The sequence below is a fragment of the Aulonocara sp. 'chitande type north' Nkhata Bay genome, linkage group LG6, assembly GCF_057382095.1.
Source record: "Aulonocara sp. 'chitande type north' Nkhata Bay isolate Kocher_YH1m ecotype deep benthic linkage group LG6, A_spYH_male_GT1.1, whole genome shotgun sequence".
Classification (NCBI taxonomy): Eukaryota; Metazoa; Chordata; class Actinopteri; order Cichliformes; family Cichlidae; genus Aulonocara; species Aulonocara sp. 'chitande type north' Nkhata Bay.
In genome coordinates this window covers 37,120,480-37,138,651 of record NC_141349.1, presented here as the reverse complement: position 1 = coordinate 37,138,651, position 18,172 = coordinate 37,120,480, and the positions used below count along the sequence as shown (strand labels likewise).

General features: G+C 42.5%; 1 protein-coding gene across 2 annotated transcripts in view; it reads right to left on the bottom strand.

The window, feature by feature from the left end:
- Positions 1-17,242, bottom strand: part of grk4 (G protein-coupled receptor kinase 4) — a 52,501-nt gene extending 35,259 nt beyond the window's left edge. For both annotated transcript variants that reach the window (XM_086296791.1, XM_086296790.1), the window contains exons 1-2: positions 16,926-17,242; positions 4,026-4,121 (exon numbers count right to left, since the gene is read on the bottom strand). In XM_086296791.1, the coding sequence (XP_086152917.1) occupies positions 4,026-4,121; positions 16,926-16,977 (148 nt within the window). In that variant the 5' untranslated portion in view covers positions 16,978-17,242. The remainder of the gene's footprint in view (positions 1-4,025; positions 4,122-16,925) is intronic.
- Positions 17,243-18,172: the final 930 nt, after the last annotated feature.

Below are 18,172 nucleotides of genomic sequence, written 5' to 3'. Positions count from 1 at the left end.
CCAAGGTTTCTTTCACAGTTGTGCTTCCTCAAAGGTGACTGCCTGAATGTTGGGGTAATCTCTCTAATGTTGTAGGATCTTTACCTTACAATTTAAAGGATTCATCTAGAGATGATTGTTATTGTGAGCTGATGCGATATAAAATTTAATTGGACTAATGCTTTTGACTTTTTGACTGTCATTTGTGTAGAAGGGAGTAGTTTAAGCAATTTGAAGCACATACATTTGTTTCTTTTATTGCATACTCCTTATCTACATTTATATTTCTATGAGGATGTTTACTCATACTTTTTGTGCTCCCCAACTGCAAAACCCCCCTAATTTCTCAATAATGTCTTCCTTGCTTATGAGGAACTTATCCAATTTCCTAAATATGAACAAATATGAAAGGAGATTGGGAAAGAGGGAACGCACACAAGGCAACAAGGTGTCAGAGAAAAATGGAACTGGTAAATAAGGGGATTAAAAAGAGAGGAGGGAGCACTGTAAGGCTCGAACTAGCACGGGATACTAACTGTCTGAGCCAGTGAATGCAGCTGTAATTACAACTCAATCAAAACTCCAATTTAGACCAAGACAGAGTAGATTAGTGAGACAGTGAACAGTCAGCTAAATGCTCACAAGCGTGCAATGGGTGCAGGAGTGCATGCCCGTGTTTGTGTGCAAACAGACACCTGCACGGCCAGTGCGCACTGCTGCTATGCAACAAGCATTTAGTCTCCATCCAAAATACCTATGCTTTCAGGACCATGTTAACATGCTAACGTGTTTGCAGTGATCAAAAGTAAGAGGTGCCCATATAATATATGTATTAACTATGCCAAAAAAATAGAATGGTAAGAAAGAGATGGACAAAAAAGAAAGAAAGATGGAGAGAGAGGTCTAAGGCTGGCAGACAAAGTGCCTGCAGCCCACATAATGTAATCTAAGCTTCCTAGAATTACCGTTCACTTGTCAAGGCTAAGGTCAAATGCCTGACATTATCAAGACACAACAAAGACTCTGCTATCAGTCGCTACACTGTATTCTGTCCACTGTGCTCGCACTCTGAACGGGCAAGTGTGAGTGTTTCTGCACGTGTGTATGTGTGCACGCACATAACTACACGCCTGTGTGTTTAAGCACACCAGGAGGATTATTTTGATCTTGTACTCAGTGTGATAGGGAAATTACGCAATAGCATCTATGTAATAGTGACGTACATAAACCTTAACAGCTGCTGTATGCGCGCATGCACACACACAAGGACAAACACACACATGGGCAGGCACTTATTGCCCATTTTTAGAATCCTGTGCACATTAATATCCAAATGGGAATAAATACATGCAAGGTTATATTTATGTGCTCGGTACCATCCTCCTCACACATTAATAATAATAATAATGATAATAATAATAATAATAATAGATGGATTGATTTCAGGTTACACAAAGAGATTTTACATTAAATAACCAGAATTGCTGCTTTGCTGTTCTAGGCCTGTGCCTACCAGTTAAGCCAGCGGCCCCCAACCCCCAGGCCATGGACTGGTACTGGTCCGTGAGTCGTTTGGTACCGGGCCGCGAGAGTTGAGGCTCGGGTGTGAAATTTATGGTTTTCAGGGTTTTTATCGGTTTTATTTTGTTGTATTTATCCACGACACCTTAAAGGCCAGTCCGTGAAAATATTGTCGGACATAAACTGGTCAGTGACACAAAAAAGGTTGGGGACCGCTGAGTTAAACTACAGCTTACGAACACGTCTGTCCAGACAAAGGCAGTGGAGGCTGTGAAAAAAGCAAAAATGATCATAGAAACTAACACATTCAAACAAATAACGGATAAACATCGTGAGTTTTGAGTAGTGATCTGAACATCAGTGCTGGCTTGGAGATAATGATCCAGGAGGAGAGAGCTTTAAAGAATTCTTTCGCTTGGTCCTGATTGGGGTTGACAAGAATTTGGCATTAAATGAGTAGAGGCTGATGGAAGGTGTGTGGTGATGAACAGAAGGACTCTGAAATGGATTCTGGTGTGGGACAGGAGCCCAGTTAAAGTTTTGAAGGGACAGGAGTAATAGTGGTTGCAGGACTACGGCATTTAGCAGAGTTGTACAGGAGTTTGATTACTTGTACTGTAAAGAATGCAGTTGCAGTAGCAACATCTGGATGTGCTGGAGGCATGGATAAACGTTTTGGAAGTAAAGAAAAAAAAAATTCCTGGGGAAAAAAATGTTCTTTGCTGCGACACGCTGAGGTTAAAGGAGAGAAGTGCCAAAAATTACTCAGACGCAGAGTGGAGTTGCTGATGGTGAGGCACATTTGGGGGTTTGGGACCAATCATGTCCTGACTTATCATTTTAGTTTGAGCCAGTAAACTTTCATCTGCGATTTAATGGTGCTGGTGTCCAACCACATCATGTTGAAGTATGACGCTATCAAAGGGAGAGGATCCAGAGGATGAATAGAAGAGGGACAAGCATTAAACACAGGGGATATCCTGTGATAGAGGTGTGCCTGGGCTTAAGTTCATGAACTGTTGCTTTGTTGTTTGAAATACATGACTGAGAGGCTGTGGCAGGGTTATTAATGTCGGGACAAAAGAACAGTGTGGTTGTTGGTATCAAAACTCGTACTGAGTTCGAGGAAGATGAGGATGCAGTGTTAATCAGAGGCCGAATGAGGAAGGGAGAATGGTGAGAAGAGATAAGTACACACTGGGGAATTCCCCAAGGAACTACATGCCTAACAAGCATGTAAAGAAATGTGTGTGTGTGTGTGTGTGTGTGTGTGTGTGTGTGTGTGTGTGTGTGTGTGTGTGTGTTGGGGGGTAAGGATGTCCATATCCATTGTGATTGTTAGCTGGTGTATTGCAACTCCTAGACACAACCATGACTGTGAATATGAAAGTTCACCTGACTGTGGACAGGTTGCCACAGACAGGCCTTCAGTTTCTCCTGTATGAAACTGAAGGCCTGTAGTGGCAACCTGCCACTGCATGTGGCGAATAAAATTTGAACTTGAACTTGGTTCCAGAAACTGTACAGCCACTTACAGTTATTATTATTATTAAGGCGGACATGGAAATCACCTGGGATAGGAACAAAAAGGTGAGAATGCACACAACTGGACCAGAGATGGAGATCGATTTTTTTCAAGATTTGGATAATTAGTTCTATGAATGAAGACTTGCGATCTGAAATCAACACGACGACGAGTGCAATCAACACCGAGTATGAGACATGTCCTCCGCGAATATGTGCATCTACATCTTTGACTCTGCCTTCTTCCTATCCTCTCCTGTCCTCGAAAGATCTTTTCTCTCGTTGTAAAAAGCCTCTCTTTCCCTCTGTGTTTCTGTTTTCCACTCGTGCTCTCTGTAACTCTCCTGTTCTGCCACTCTTATGTTTCTCTGAAGTGGCTGAAAGAGTGAGAGAGAGGGAAAGAGCTGCAGATAGTGGGAGGGAAAGGCATGGAGATAGAAAAGAGGGAGGGTATGCGAGTATGTGGGGGAGGGTAGCACTGCAATCTCTGGCAAAGATAGCTGTGACGCACTATTACACAGACACACACACACACACACACACACACACACACACACACACTTGTGCTGTGGCATTCAGGGAACCATGGTGGGTGGGGGCTGGGGAGGTGAGAAGATAATGAAGCCCAAGAGTAGAACTCTTGTCGGGGGCCACAAAGAGAAAATCCTGCCAGTACTTTCAAGTTAGACCTGGAGGTTGAGAAAAGGAAGGAAGCTGGGGTGAGCATGCTTTCATTTGATGTGTGAACAAGCACAGCAGAAATGTTAAAGGAGAGCTTGAGATTCAGAAACAGCAGTACAAACAGATTCCCTGTCTCAGTCACACGCACACAAACACACACACAGGGTTTCCTGTCCCTTGCTTGTAACTACGGGTGGAGACGGGTAGAAACAGGAAGGAAGTCCAATCTGAACTTCCTCACAGAGTCAGGCCCACCCCAACGACACAGCATGGCAAGTTATCTTTTTGTCTCACACCCACATGCACTACCAGTTTCTTACCGATGGTGCGACGTAGCTCCTCACACTGGCTGATGTGCGGGAGTTTTAGCATCTCTTTCCATTTCTTGCTGCGGCCATTCCTCTTTCCTCCTCCACCTGAGACACAAAATGAGAGTTTCCTCGTCAGCCCATCTATGCTTTAATATTGCATTTGGAGTCTTTAACAGTTTCCATCCATTGGCATTTTCAACACAAACATATGAATAGGGCTGCTGTGAGGACATAAGCCCCACCCATCTGCTGTTCAAACCTACTGTGTGCAAGGATCAGCCAATCAGAATAAAGAAAGGGAGAGGAGCTAAAACAGCTTGTTTTTATTTAGTTATCCTTTACTTCATCCAATAAGGATCATTTTTTAATTATGGAAAACAATTCTAGTACAGTCAAAAAACATAAAGGTGGAAATATGGAAATGAGCACAATAGGTTCACTTCAAGTGTTAGGAAAAGTCTCAGTTATAACCACATGTCTAAATTAAAACCTCTCACAAGAGAAAAGATTTTAAGACATTTCATAACTATCAAAATGAAATGAAATACTTCAGACTTTTTAAGACTCATGGGAACCGTGTGTGCGCATCTATGCATGTGCGTGTGTGTGGGTGTGCACAAGCTTGTTCATGTTGACCTTGCTTTGACCAGAGGCCAGAGCAGGTGGTTCATCTCACCAGTCGCCTCCATGCATCATGGCAGGGCATGTGGTGAAGAATGTTGACAGCTTCAAAGATCATGGGGCACACACATATTGTGTGTCTCTCTCTCTCGTAAATGCGTGTGCGTGCACACACACATACACTCGCACGCACACACGGTAATGTTGGGCAGTCGTCTTGGCAGATCAGATGACCCTGATATGAGTGGTAAACGATCTCAAGGCCCAACAGCGCTCTACAGAGGACCCCAGTCACTCTGTATATTTCACAAGGAATCTCATTCCAATAGCAGCAGGGGTGTGTGTGTGTGTGTGTGTGTGTGTGTGTGTCCAGAGAAATGGGGAAGAAAAGAAGTCAGGAATGGGAAACAATCCAACTGAGGAGGTTTGCCTGCAGACTGTCTCATCTGGAAATCCCTTGCATTTCCCCTCGATGACCTTCTCATCTCAAACTCTTGCCTCAAGCTCAGCTACACCGGCTATGCTGCAGACATTACATAGTCCACACCCAGCCAGATCCTTTACACAAAATCTACGCAATGTCCAACTGAGCCAATGTAAGAATATAGCAGAAAGCTATCCATGTAATTCATAGTGGGCAACCAGTACTCTTGTATCCTGCCTGTAGCACACTCATGCTATGTAAGTTGTAAGTACAAATCCAAAGTGGATGGTTTCCTGATATTTGCTAGATGTGAGCATGTGTGGATACTGTTCCAACCTTATTCCGTGGACATTATCCACAGGTCATCATTCCATCATTACTGGATCACACACACACACACACACACACACACACACACACACACACACACACACACACACACACTTAAAGAGAAAATCTGATATTTTATAACATCTGTCTGCAAACTCGGCCATTATTAAAATAGGTGATCAACATTTTAAAAAGTAGCTCAACACACATTTGCTGATTACAACATCATTTGATTAGGACTGGTATTTTATGGTTTACACAATGCCAGTAAAGTTCCTCTGTGCTATCTCACAGCTTTCCTGCCTTCTCTTCACTATCCTTTCTTAATAAAAGCTACAAAGCGTACATAAAAATATATAAAAACAATGATCCTTGGAGGACCATCCTGACAAAGCACATGGTTCAACACAAATTCACAATTACCCATTTTCCACTATTATGATGGCCTACTTGTGCATCCCAAATCATTGCTAACAAAGGCTGGGGGAATTATACAAGGAAGACAAAAAAATAAATAAATAAATAAAAATATCACAGTTGTATCTGTGAATAATCTATGAATATTCCCTCCCACAGCCGCTTGCGTCAGAGGTTCCAGCTATTTTGTGGTGCCAGCTTTTAGGGACTAGGAGCAGTCCTTTTTTTCTAGTAGGAATACAAAGACCTGGTTCTAGATTAATCTCGTTCATTAGGGCTGTTCGATATAACGATATATATCGGATGACGATATAAAAACGTCTATCGTTTAATTTTATCGTTTGTTTCGTGGTGTTGCAAAATAAACTGTTTACGGCAATATTTTTTCATCGTTTTGATGGTCACTGTAGTGGCTATATTAATTTCTTAAAGTTCTCTCTTTCTCTTGTATTTAATATAACCACACTACAGACGAGCAAGCATATGCGTTGTCGTTAGCAACAACGACGATAAAACCATCGCGGCACGTGTCCGCTTATTTATTTTCCACATAAACATTTCACAATAAAGCTCAAGATCCTGTTGAGACTTTTCAAAATAAACTGAATCACGTGAAAGAGCAGATTATTTACGGATGAGAATTAAAAAAAGAGCCGCCAGGTGCTAAAAAATAAACCTTAGACTCAAACGTTAGAACAGGCTTTTCCCCGCAGCACGCTGTGTAATAAATACTCACAAAGAAAACGGCGGCCGTTACAACTCATGTCTAAAAATGTATAGTTTCATGCATCGGTTAAAACACTCGACTCCAGGTACGCAACGTGCAGCTGGAAACACTTCACGCAAGTCGAGCTGCCCGAGATTCACAGAATTTACAAAAAATGTTGAATTTTTGTGATTTATATCGTTATCGGACGATAGATGTCTTATATCGGGATATGAGATTTTGGTCATATCGCACAGCCCTATCCATCATCAGTGGAAAGGGGACAATAAAAAGATAAAAATAGCTAAATGTCTTTAGCCAATTCTCATCTCTAATCATTTCATATCTGCCTCTGGACTGTCTATTATACAAAAAGGATGCAAATACAAGGCAGTCTACCTTCCTGAAAACCTCCTCCCTTCAGACAGGCTTGCGTGTTTGCTTATGCCGCAGACAAATGGATGATCAACACTCTTATGACTATGTCTGAAGATCTCTGAATATCAAGATCCTATGTGTTTAAAAGTAAAATATGCAGACATGTGAAAATCTGTCAACAATCCTGGAATAGATAAAGTTTTTTTGTTTGGTATGTTTTCCCATGATTTGGTTAAGCGGAAGAAAATGGATGAATGGATGGATAGTTGTGGACTTTTTGTGGATAAATGTTTGAAGCTTGTGGTAAATTTATGCAAGTGGTTACCTGATTTTAAAACATGCAATACTGACATTTTATGCGCTCACAGTACTGTGACAGTCAACAAGGAGAATAGGGGCCAGTATTAATGTTTGATAAGTCTGTGCATTTCTAATTCTGAAAATCTTTTCTTTTAAAAATTTAAAAGTAGATGCATTTCTGCATGTTTTAATAATTAAAAAAAAACATTAGTATTTATATGTGACAAAAAAATTCTATCAGGGGAAGAGAGCAACCCATCTTCTTGTTTCACAGTCAGTGAATTTAAAATGATTAATGTTGGTTTTTCTCGATTACTATGTTACATCAGTACATCAGCCAGCCTAAGTGTGAGTGAGCAACATAGACAGTTTGATTATGAAAACAGAGAGGGAAATCCTCTGCCCCAAAGTTCACTAGACACCAGCTGGCCTGGCAGAGACTTGTGACAGCTTCAGCACAAAATCTCACAGGAGGCCATGACGGTCAAACACCTGCAGAACGAACAGTGTGCACGCTCAGAACACTACAAAAACAACATCCTCATACAGCTTCTTCTGCATCAAACTACTTTAAAAAATAAAATATGAAAGAGTTCAACTTTCTGACTTTGCTGTCTGTTGCTTGTTGATTTTCACCCTGAACAAACTGCCTGAATTAGTTTTACATGCAACATGCAACAGTAGTACACACATTACCAAAAAAAAATATTTTTTTTTCTTTTAACCGTGAGAAAACTTACACTGTTTAACTGGAACTGCTCGTTGATATATGAAGCTTTTAAAATCATGTGGCATCAGGTTGTTGAAGACAGGTATGCTGACGGACCTGTTGTGAGGCTCCAGGGCACACACACCACACACACATACACACAAAGCTATGTTTCCTTGTTGCAGGAAAACTGAATACACAAACAAAAGAGGCCAACGAAGAAAAATGTTGAAGCCAAATGTTGGATTGGCTGTTGCACAGCTGTTGCTGTGTGATGATGGCCAGTTGCAGGAAAAGTCTGCAAATATATTGAGCCAAAAACACTGCAAGATTGATGAATACAATCAAACTTGCTCTGCAGAAAGTAAGAAATAGACAGAGATTTACTTCTCTCGTATTGCCTTCTTATACTGTGAGTAGGAAATGTGAGTGTTTCAGCTAATGGGCTCTATACTGTAAAATTACACGAGACTCAAATTTCCGATGGAAAGAAAGAGAAGGAAACAGGAAATAACTGACAAAAAACACCAGATAGACAAAGATATTGAAAAGAAAAAAGATTTTAATAGCAAGCTTTTGAAGAATGTGTGTATGCGCGAGTGTGCTCATGCTTGTCAGAGCCGGCTGGGCCACCCCACCCTGTTTAAAGTCACTCTGACGTCAAAGCCATGTGTGCAGGCCCTTAATGCAGACAGGATGGAGCAAGTATTTATTTAACTTTGGTTCTCCCCTTCGAGAAAACGGGGCCCTCCATAAACACTGACTTCAGAGAAGTTTTGCTCATTCATAGCCGAGCTACAGCCAGCGCTGAGCTCACCAAGCAAGATCTGCAAAAGTCCAACGCATGTGCTGCAGTGACGAGACAAAAAAACCTAAGACGGACTGAGGAAGTCTGACATCAAAAACAAGACATGCAGCTTGAGGATATGCGAGAATGCACATTCCTTTCCTGAAAGAAAAAAAGTTATAGAAAGCGGGGTCATCCCGGTCGTACATCAGTAAGATGTAGCAACATGTCACCAGCTTTTCTGGTTTGAGTTAGACTGGCCACAGTTGCCTCACATCACTCCCCTCTCCATTTCCCCTTGTTTCCTGTCACTCGGTACTGTCACCCATCCAACCAAAGCAAAATGCCACAAAAAAGGCCAGAAAAACTGCTTTGGCAACAGCTGAATAGATGACCCAACATAACACTAGGCTTGTTTAAAGTAACTTTATGTAACCACGTCTTTCTTTTTGATAACAGCCAACAGTCTGTCATTTGTTAAAGGGGACACAAGTGCCATTTGTTCAAATGTGAATAGAGAAATTATATACGCACAAATATATATAAATAAATAAATACAAATTATAGCAGACAAAGTCACTAGCAGTGTTATTTATCTTCCTGAAGTGTATTTTAGTGTATTTTCTGAAGTTTCAAGTCTAACCGGTTAGACGCGTATAAAACTGAGACTGCAGAAAAAATAAAAAGAGCACATGTGTACACTAAGTATCTTCATGGAGCTACTGTTTGCAGTTCTGTCTGAGGTGAGTTATGGCTGCTTTAATGAATGTACATTCATTGTCCTCTTTTGAGTCTGCTTTTTCTCCTACTCTGTGATCACTGGTGTGCTTGTAGCTCATGTGCAAGACAAATTCAGTCCGGTGACATCCCTATATCACTGCCTTTACTTCTTTCATCTCTCTTTCATCTCAAGTGAAAGAAGAAGCCAGACTGGAGGTTGCACATTCGACTGTAGCAGTATCGTTTCAGCGCAGCTCCCCCTGCCCAGCCACATCCTAATTCCTGCAGCAGTTACAAATCCACACTTCAGATTTGCCTTTTATTAATACCAGTTCAAATAGAGTTCACTAGTTATTTCACAGAATGTGTAATAGTACAATTAGGCCTTACAAGTGAGACAAAAACAGTTTCTGCCTGGAAACAGGTGAGACAAAACAGAGACGCAAATCAGTCAGACGATTAGTGCATCGAGGATGCATCTAAATCCAAAACAGCTCTGCACTCCATGGACTCCACAAGACGTCTGAGGGCTTTAGGCACCAAGCAGCAGAAAGTTCAGTAAGGTACAAGGTGAAGCCTCCGTGGATCGAACCTGTTTTTCTAACAACTTCTAGAGATCAGTTGAGTCGAGATATGGCGAAACCTTTGTCATGTTTTTCAAAAACATTACATGTTTTCTTTAGTGAATCAGATTATATTATCCCACCATCGCCATGAAGGGTCATAGCAAACTAAAACTGCAATAAAAATGTTAAAAAACTGCAATAACATTTAGGCAGGAGGTACATCTCGAAGTAATAACCACATAGACCCCAAGTTTGCTGGCCTTGATATGGCCCTTGTGTGGCTGGTGCCACTGACATCAGGAGGAGGGCAACTTTTTATCTCTGTGTGCCACAAATGATCATTTTAATACTCAGAAAAATACACTCTAACAAAAAAGCGTTATTTAAAAATAAGATGAAAAGTCTTATTTGCTCCGATATTGGGAACTAGAAAACAACAGTTCTAAAACACTTAAACGACAAAACACCGAGTATTTTCTCTGCTGTGATTCCCAGCTTCTTCAGATGTTACCGTGAACATAGAGCAGCGCTGCTGTCATCACAACTCGTTTTTATTTTGAATCACCATATGGCGGAAGACGCCCGGCCATCTGATGAACACATGTCACATGCTGACACTCGGAATAACAGCCACAAGGCCAGAAAATCCAACTCGTCTGTGACAGTCACAGCCTGACCGTGGCAGTAAGCAGCCCGTATTCACACAATATGATTCAGCCAGTTAGGCTACACACTTACGCAGTGTGACTTTTAATGAGTACGTGAAGGTTTACTTCTTTGAACTCTGACATAAAAAGCTGCGTGAAGGTCAAAGATGGGGGTCACCATGTACTTTTGGCACAGAGAGAGGTAATAAGCCAAAAACATTGTTGAGTAAATTAACTACATTGCACATGAGAAACGTTTTTCTAACTTTCAAAACACTGATAATAATGTTTACCAGGATATTCTTACTCAGTACAATCACATCCTGAATATTCGGCGCTTCTTCTGATTTGAAGCCTGTCCAACAGCAGCAGCATAGGTGGAGGTTTGTATTGGACTGCCGCAGCCGTCTCCCAAAAACACGACTTAAATAGTAGGAAATGAAAGAGGGTCACACATAGTTTAGGCCCATTGTAATACGAGCATGCACACGCACATAGGCACAATGGAGCCTGGCCATGATAAATGAATGGTCTGTTGCTTTCCCAGTCACTCTCATACAGTGTGTGATTGGCTGGTGCAGCCCCTGATAAGGAAAATATTAGCTGTGAGTATCTGTGTTGCCTATTGAGAGCAAAGGCCCAGTGTTTGCGTAAGGTAATCCATCTGTATACTTGCACTGAAAGACACACATCAGCTGAGAGAGAGGAAAAGAGAAACATGTGAATATCAGCCAGCTCTGCTCTGCTCTACTCCTCACCTCGCTCACATGTTCTGATTCAGCCTCTTGCTGCCCTCCATATATAAACAGTTCTCTTCTCCCGTTATGCCTTCATTAATTCTTTATAACCAGACTTTCCTCCTCCTCCATATGGCCCTGAGAGAAAGAGTGGCTCGCGTGCAAAACTGCGAGGAACGCTGCAACATCACAGTAAATTCCAGTGACAACAAACGAAGAAGTGCGTGGCAGTGCGTCGGGGGGGGGGGGGGGGGGGGGGGGGCAAGCGGATCTCACATCAGGTAGGACAAGCAATTTCTCACATGAGCAAAATGACAAGCACGAGCACACACACACACACAGAGCACAGCACTTTGCACATAAACAAGCTCCCGTGCTCATTCCAGCAGCGTGCTATGGTGTTTTGCAAGACCTTTTCTTCCTCATGTCTCTGTGCTTGAGGTATTCCATTAAACCGAGCCGAGGCGTGCTTGAAAACTGACCCTTGTTTTCACAGTGTCTTAGGGGAGAAGGGGGAGGGAAGGACAGTACGGGAACATGGTCAGACTAAACTTGAGCAAGATACCGACAGACTTCATGTGGGTTTAAGAGAAGAAACTGAAAGGTTAATCATCTGGGAGTTATCTACAGCTGTCTCTTCGACGAAGGGTGGAATGGTTAATTTCATAGCCTGGCAGGGAAAACTGAAACACAGAAAAGAGGCCTTCCCAGAACGGGGCCCTTGAGCACAGGACACATAGAAGAGATTACACCTTGAAAATGAGCTTTAACAGGACAACACATCGAGTCATATTTGAAGGCAGGACTGACGTGAAATTTACCAAGGACAGAATCTAAAACTGCGACTTTATTAATGTTATAAAAAGAAAAATGTATAAAGCATGAAAAATCTTTAAGGGCATTTAATACACTTTCTACAACTTCTAAAAAACCTCTTTAGAGAAACAAAGCATAAGTCACCACAACACTCCGAATCCGCTCTTACACATAACCTACACATTGTTAAAAGCAGACTGACAGCTGGGTTGTCGTAGGAAGAATGCCCATTTAACATTTAATAGATGTTCATAAAGTGCTTCAAAAGTGCCTCTTCATGTTTACTCAGCTTGCCAAGAAGACATGTTAATGAACATCCCAGCAGCCACCCAGCTAAGCATCCCTGCTAAAGGTATGCAGCAGAGCCGAGTACGCAACACAGTGCATCTCGTTCTCCGCACAGCCCATTTGTGGGTGTAATAACTGTAAAATGAGTCCCACATCAAGGGACAGTCACAAAGCAATGTGTTTTATGAGCCTCAGCTGGAGGAAACACCCCAGAGTGATGACAACGAGTGTTAGCCCAGCTACAACCACAAAACTAATAAAGCTACGCTGGCTAACGTCACAGAAAAACCCTCACAAGTGGTCTGAGAGGAGTGACGGGATTCAAGTTTGAATGGTGGTAAGGAGAGGGCAGCGCACGCACAGAGGTTAGTGACACCAACACCAACGCAGCCATATCTGCTTATACCTGTATTGTTCTATTGCAAAAGAAATTTGAGAGAAAAAAAAAATCAAAGCTCATGTGAGCGCTGGACAATCCACATTCCTTCCATTTTAGGTCTGTGATTACATTTAATTCCAGAAAGTCCGAGATTGAAATACCATGTAGGTTCAGTCTCTTTAGCGTAACTCTTGGTGATTACATGTCGAGGTCTCCAGTGGAGTTATCTAACCCTTTACCATAGTCTTCTGTAGATAATTCACATTACTACTTAGCGATTATACTGCGTTTGCGTCCCAGGAGATGAATGTAAAGTTGGTGACAGCTGAAACAAATTAAGATTTCTGCTTTAATAGGATACAAGAGCATATTTCCATTTATCAAATGCATAATACTTATATTGCAGGACAGTCAGATCAGTGCATTTCCAGTCTCTCAATATTTAAGAATAGTTGCTGATGTTTTTTATTGTTTTGTAATTTTTTTTTTTAAAGCTATCTGATTTCTGTGACAGCTTTGCATATCTGCTGTTCTACAGAAACAAACAGAAAACACCCATCAAATGACATGAAAAAAACAAACTAAATATCATTCAGTCAAAGACAAAATGTTCTGATTGAAGAGATAAATTTTTTTTTTCCTCTTTGCCCCCATCATGTCATCACCAATCCTCTTCCAGCAACTATATTTATAACACACAGCTGAATACAACAAGTCAATGCAGGCTCTCAAAGAGCACTCTGGGAAACGCAGTTTCAAAGGCAACTAATTTCTAATACCGGCACCAAAGACTCGCCAACAGTAACACACTGTGTTAGCAGTTTCAAGTCAAGCTTCACCAAAAGGCCCGAGAGCTAGCTGAAAAAAAAAAAAGTACTACAACACCCATGATCCTCAGCAGTTTAAACTTGTAAAGTGCAGCTTTAATACATATGGTAATACCAGTTAAGGCATTTTGTTTTGTTCTAAGATATAAATTAAGCCTGAGATGTTAAAGTGCTGTCATCTGTCAGCATTACTGGATACATGTCTGGATTTTTCTAGGAACCTTTTCCGTTTTTAACTGTTTACAACACCACTGCTAATATTAAGCTTCAGCATTAGTTTATTTTTCCAGGTGTACAAAGGGAAGACGTGTCTCATAAAGTTTCTGGCTTCCTTCATAATCTCCTAATTAAGACACAGCTGTACTGTTTGCTTAAAAGCAATATACCAGTGTGTGCCTAAACATCTTTCCCATTTCACGTAAACCACTGTTATATTGAAACTGATCACCAAAAGGTCTCTGCAATGCAGCCATTAAAAACACTCTGACATATAAGTGCAATGGGAGGAGAACTTTTTACAGCAGAAGAGTAAACATAATTTTTCCTCAGCACTCTTCACGCCACCATCTGCTCCTCTGTGATAGGGTGCTCTGCCAACTCAGGTGCCTGCAAAGTATTGTAAACAGTGGAGTCTGCAAGACAAACTATGATAACAGTTTTTTGGTTTTTTTTTTAATGATCTCAAGTGCCCGTGTTTAAATGTCATGTATTAAATATTTTCTGTGAACATGAACCACCAAAACCACACATCAAATATGTAGTGGTCAGGTTTGTTTATTTACAGTTAAATATTGAACATGGTTGCTTAACACAATGATTAATACACTTCATCGCGGGATGCTTAATGAAACTGCTGCGTTAGGAGGAACTCTTGATTTTTCGGTTGAAGTCGTTTTCTTCTTGGTCTTCCCCCAAACGTCTTCAAACTTCGGGACTTTCTGTTTAACTTCTCGTCACAGTTTAAGACCGCCGCCCCATCAATTAAATACCGTTATTGTTACGCTTTTCCTTTTACATTTTATAACAAATGCATGTGTGAAATTCGCATAGGCAGGGGTGTGGAGCATCAGGAGCAGTGTCATCTCAAACCACTTCCTTTGACGCATGTCATTTCCACTGTGCCAGACTGAACACACCCTATTATAACACTTCTCACTGTGGCCACCCAGTTTCACATGCACAGGTGTATAAAGAATGACTGTATAAAGTGACACTCAACAGTTTTCTGGACACCAACAAATGTGTAGCGGTGATTCAGAGAAGACGAAAACTGTCAACAGAACCCGAGTTGGTTTGCACAGCTTAAGACTAATAATCTGTAATTTTCTCTCTCCACAGTGAGGTCAGAGAGCTACAGAGCAAGTGATTTAATGTCTTGCTGAAGGACACATCAGCAGGGTCACGCAAACGCTGTTATGTACAGTATGGCATGAAGGTAACCAAAGAGAGACTCTTGGATAGAAGGCCACTGAAATGTGATGCATAGAAGCTGCTTTCTGTCTGGATTTGTGTGCTTTTAAAGGTGCTGTTCGCTCTGCAACTAGTTACTCTGCCATTGTGAAAGACTTTGCCAGCTGAGAACACCCACCTATGGAAAGATGATTTAACATCCAACTAGTCTCCAGTGAACCTTCCAGACATAAACTGAGGGGCTGTTGGCCGTTTTAGGCTTAATGATAATTAAGACAATGAATGGTGAATAGCATAGCAGGGAGAAATATAAAAACGCAACTCTAACTATAAGGAGGATGCTTGTGGTGCTGGTGATTTCACTTTCCACCCTTTCCAACCAAATAAAAACAGTGTAAAGGTGTAATAAGCTAGAACTTTGTATTTTCGCTCAATAAACTGATGTGATCAACTGCCTGTTAAATGACTATCCGGTTAATCAATAAATCTTTCCGTTTCCAGTGCTTTAATTATGTATAACATTGTGAAATTGTTGACAGATGTGCTCTTCCCACTATCTTTGTGCTCCGAGGGCCTCCGAGGGGGGTGATAAGAGAAGGTGAACTCCGGCAGGTATTGAGCCTGTAGATCCGACTCTTGTGCAGTAATATCGGGACATTCGTGGGAAGCCTTTGCCGAGCACCATTTAAAGGCAGCGAAAGGAGAGCCTGGTGCTTTGTCTCGTACGGAGCAACTGCTGCTATGAAATGGATTCACAGCTGCCGTGAACAATCCATTTCACGGCAGTGTTGGCGTTCAGTCTCCAACTGAAACGCATTCTGAATATAATGTAAACCATAAGCAGGGAAGGCCTCTGCACACCGAGGCGCGACCCCCACTCCAGCCTTTCGGGCTTGTGAGTGAATTTGCTTTCGAGAAAAATGCATCAGCTTGCATAATATCATCTGAAATCACAAAGCCTCCTGCTCGATTTTGTTTGGAAGGGGAAGAAAGAGAGAAAAAACACGAGTGGAAATCGTTGAGCAGTAATTACACTTCTTCTCTCCCCCCGCCCCTCCTCAGGCTGCTGATACAGTGTTGCACACCCACCCAGCGCCCACTCACTGGCTACAAAAGTGGCCTCGCTGCTCTGCCATCTCATGGAAAACAGATGGATACTCGCCTCTTTTCCACCTCCAGGTGAGCTGCCTCTGTGGGATCCCCGGCCCACTGAGCAGTGTGCACGATCGAGGCTGTGGAGCCTGGGCCGCCGGGGCTACCTTCTAGTCTCCAGAAGCCCCTCACTATCACATAACCCCCTTCCCGTCTAATTAACAGCCAATGCAGCCGCATACTTCTGCGTCAAAACACCACACGCTGACTTTACCTGCCTAATTAGGCTTTAAACACACCGAAACCTACAATGACAGGTAAGAAGGCACCGGCGCAAAGAGCCCCGCTGCGCAGCCGAATTTCGCTCCACAGTCAATAACGTGGATATCATTAAATGTCTGTTATGTCATCGTAAATATCCACCAAACCACTGCCGCCTGTGTGAAAAAATTCGCTCGACAGCCTTCATTTAACGCAGCCATCTAAGCACGATGCTGCAAACACTCCCTGCCTTGTTCATCTCCAGCCTTCGGGGCCTTACGTTAAGGTGCCCCGGTGAATCTGCGTGCAGTTCTTGTGCGAGCAGCAGATTTCGGCAGAACATGTTTGGGTTCTGCCCGGAGACAAAGCACTGCGCAGGGATGCGAGACAGAGAAGGCATAAATCCCGAGAAGGACAGGCGGAAAGCTACGGCCAAGTCGCCGAAGAGGGGGAGAAAAGACGATTCATTCTTGAAGCCATTAAGCTGAACTTACCTTCCCGTGCCTTCAGGAGAACCGTGTTGGCCACGATATTTTCAATCTCCATTGTCAGAATGTGAATCCCGAGCAGTCGCGATACATTTCACTCAGAGGAAAAAAGACGGTTTTTCTGATCAAACGTGCCGACGACGGTGAGGCTGCTGCACGCGCGCAAGGCGGACTCTGCGCTGGCGCATAGTAGGAGTTTTAATAGTGGTCGTCGTTCCTCTCCATTGCAAGATGTGTTATCAAACCCTACCTACACAGCTATACGGTTACGACGGGGCTTGTTAGCATTCACAGCCTCCCTCCCGTCCCTCTCCGCCTGCTTTCCTTCCTGTTTCAGCTCCCTCCTCCTCCTTTTCTTCCTCCTCCTCCTCCTCGCCCCTTCTCTGCACAACGAACCAGCAAGAGCAGGAGGGATCAATTTACAAGCGGCACAACTACACACAGATCCACACACAAGTGCATTCATGTATACATGCATGCATGTCCAAGACTTAACCTCCTGAAACTGCCTATGGTTATGTCATTTATTTGGGATTAAAACGTGTTTATGTGTGAGGTTTTTTCCAAGTTTCTCCCGGGAAGAAAAACATAACGTGATACATTGAGAGCTTACTGGAAAGATCTAGGAAAGGAGACCCCCCCATCCCCATTTTTTTAAATGAATCCAAAAAGCCTTTCTAAACATGAATGACTGTGTTAATTGGTAAAGTTTCCCTCGCCAGAATTTCCTGCTCAGCTGTTGCATGAGCCGCTTGCTCAGGAAACACGGATGTCACAGAGGCCTAAAGCTGTGTGAACAATGGTGTCGGGGTTTAAGCTGCTGCAAGTCGAAGCCTGACGTACAGCGATAACAAGTTGGTTTTCCGCCTATCATGTCCCAGAAACCAACTGGGACTGTAATCTGACTCATTGATCTAGTAAACCCTTAGGGGGTGGGGGTATGCAAAAAGCACTCCGCCTCCTGAGATAATGTCGAAGAGGTAACACTTTATCAACTTTTGTTTAAAAATGTTTGGAGTTTTGTGACTGGTTTTGCTTCTGTGCATGAGAATGAGCAACTACTACAACAACACAAAGAAATCTCTTTCGGTTTATGTTTTGCTACGAGGGTCATGCAAGAGCGCCCAGGGGTAGGCTGTGGAGAATCAAAGAGCTCAAAGGTCACTGATTCTCACAGGCTTTTGTTAGGCTTTTGTTCAAGATACAGAATCGATCAAACGTGTTCTGCCTGGACTGGATACGCGGTGTGAAAG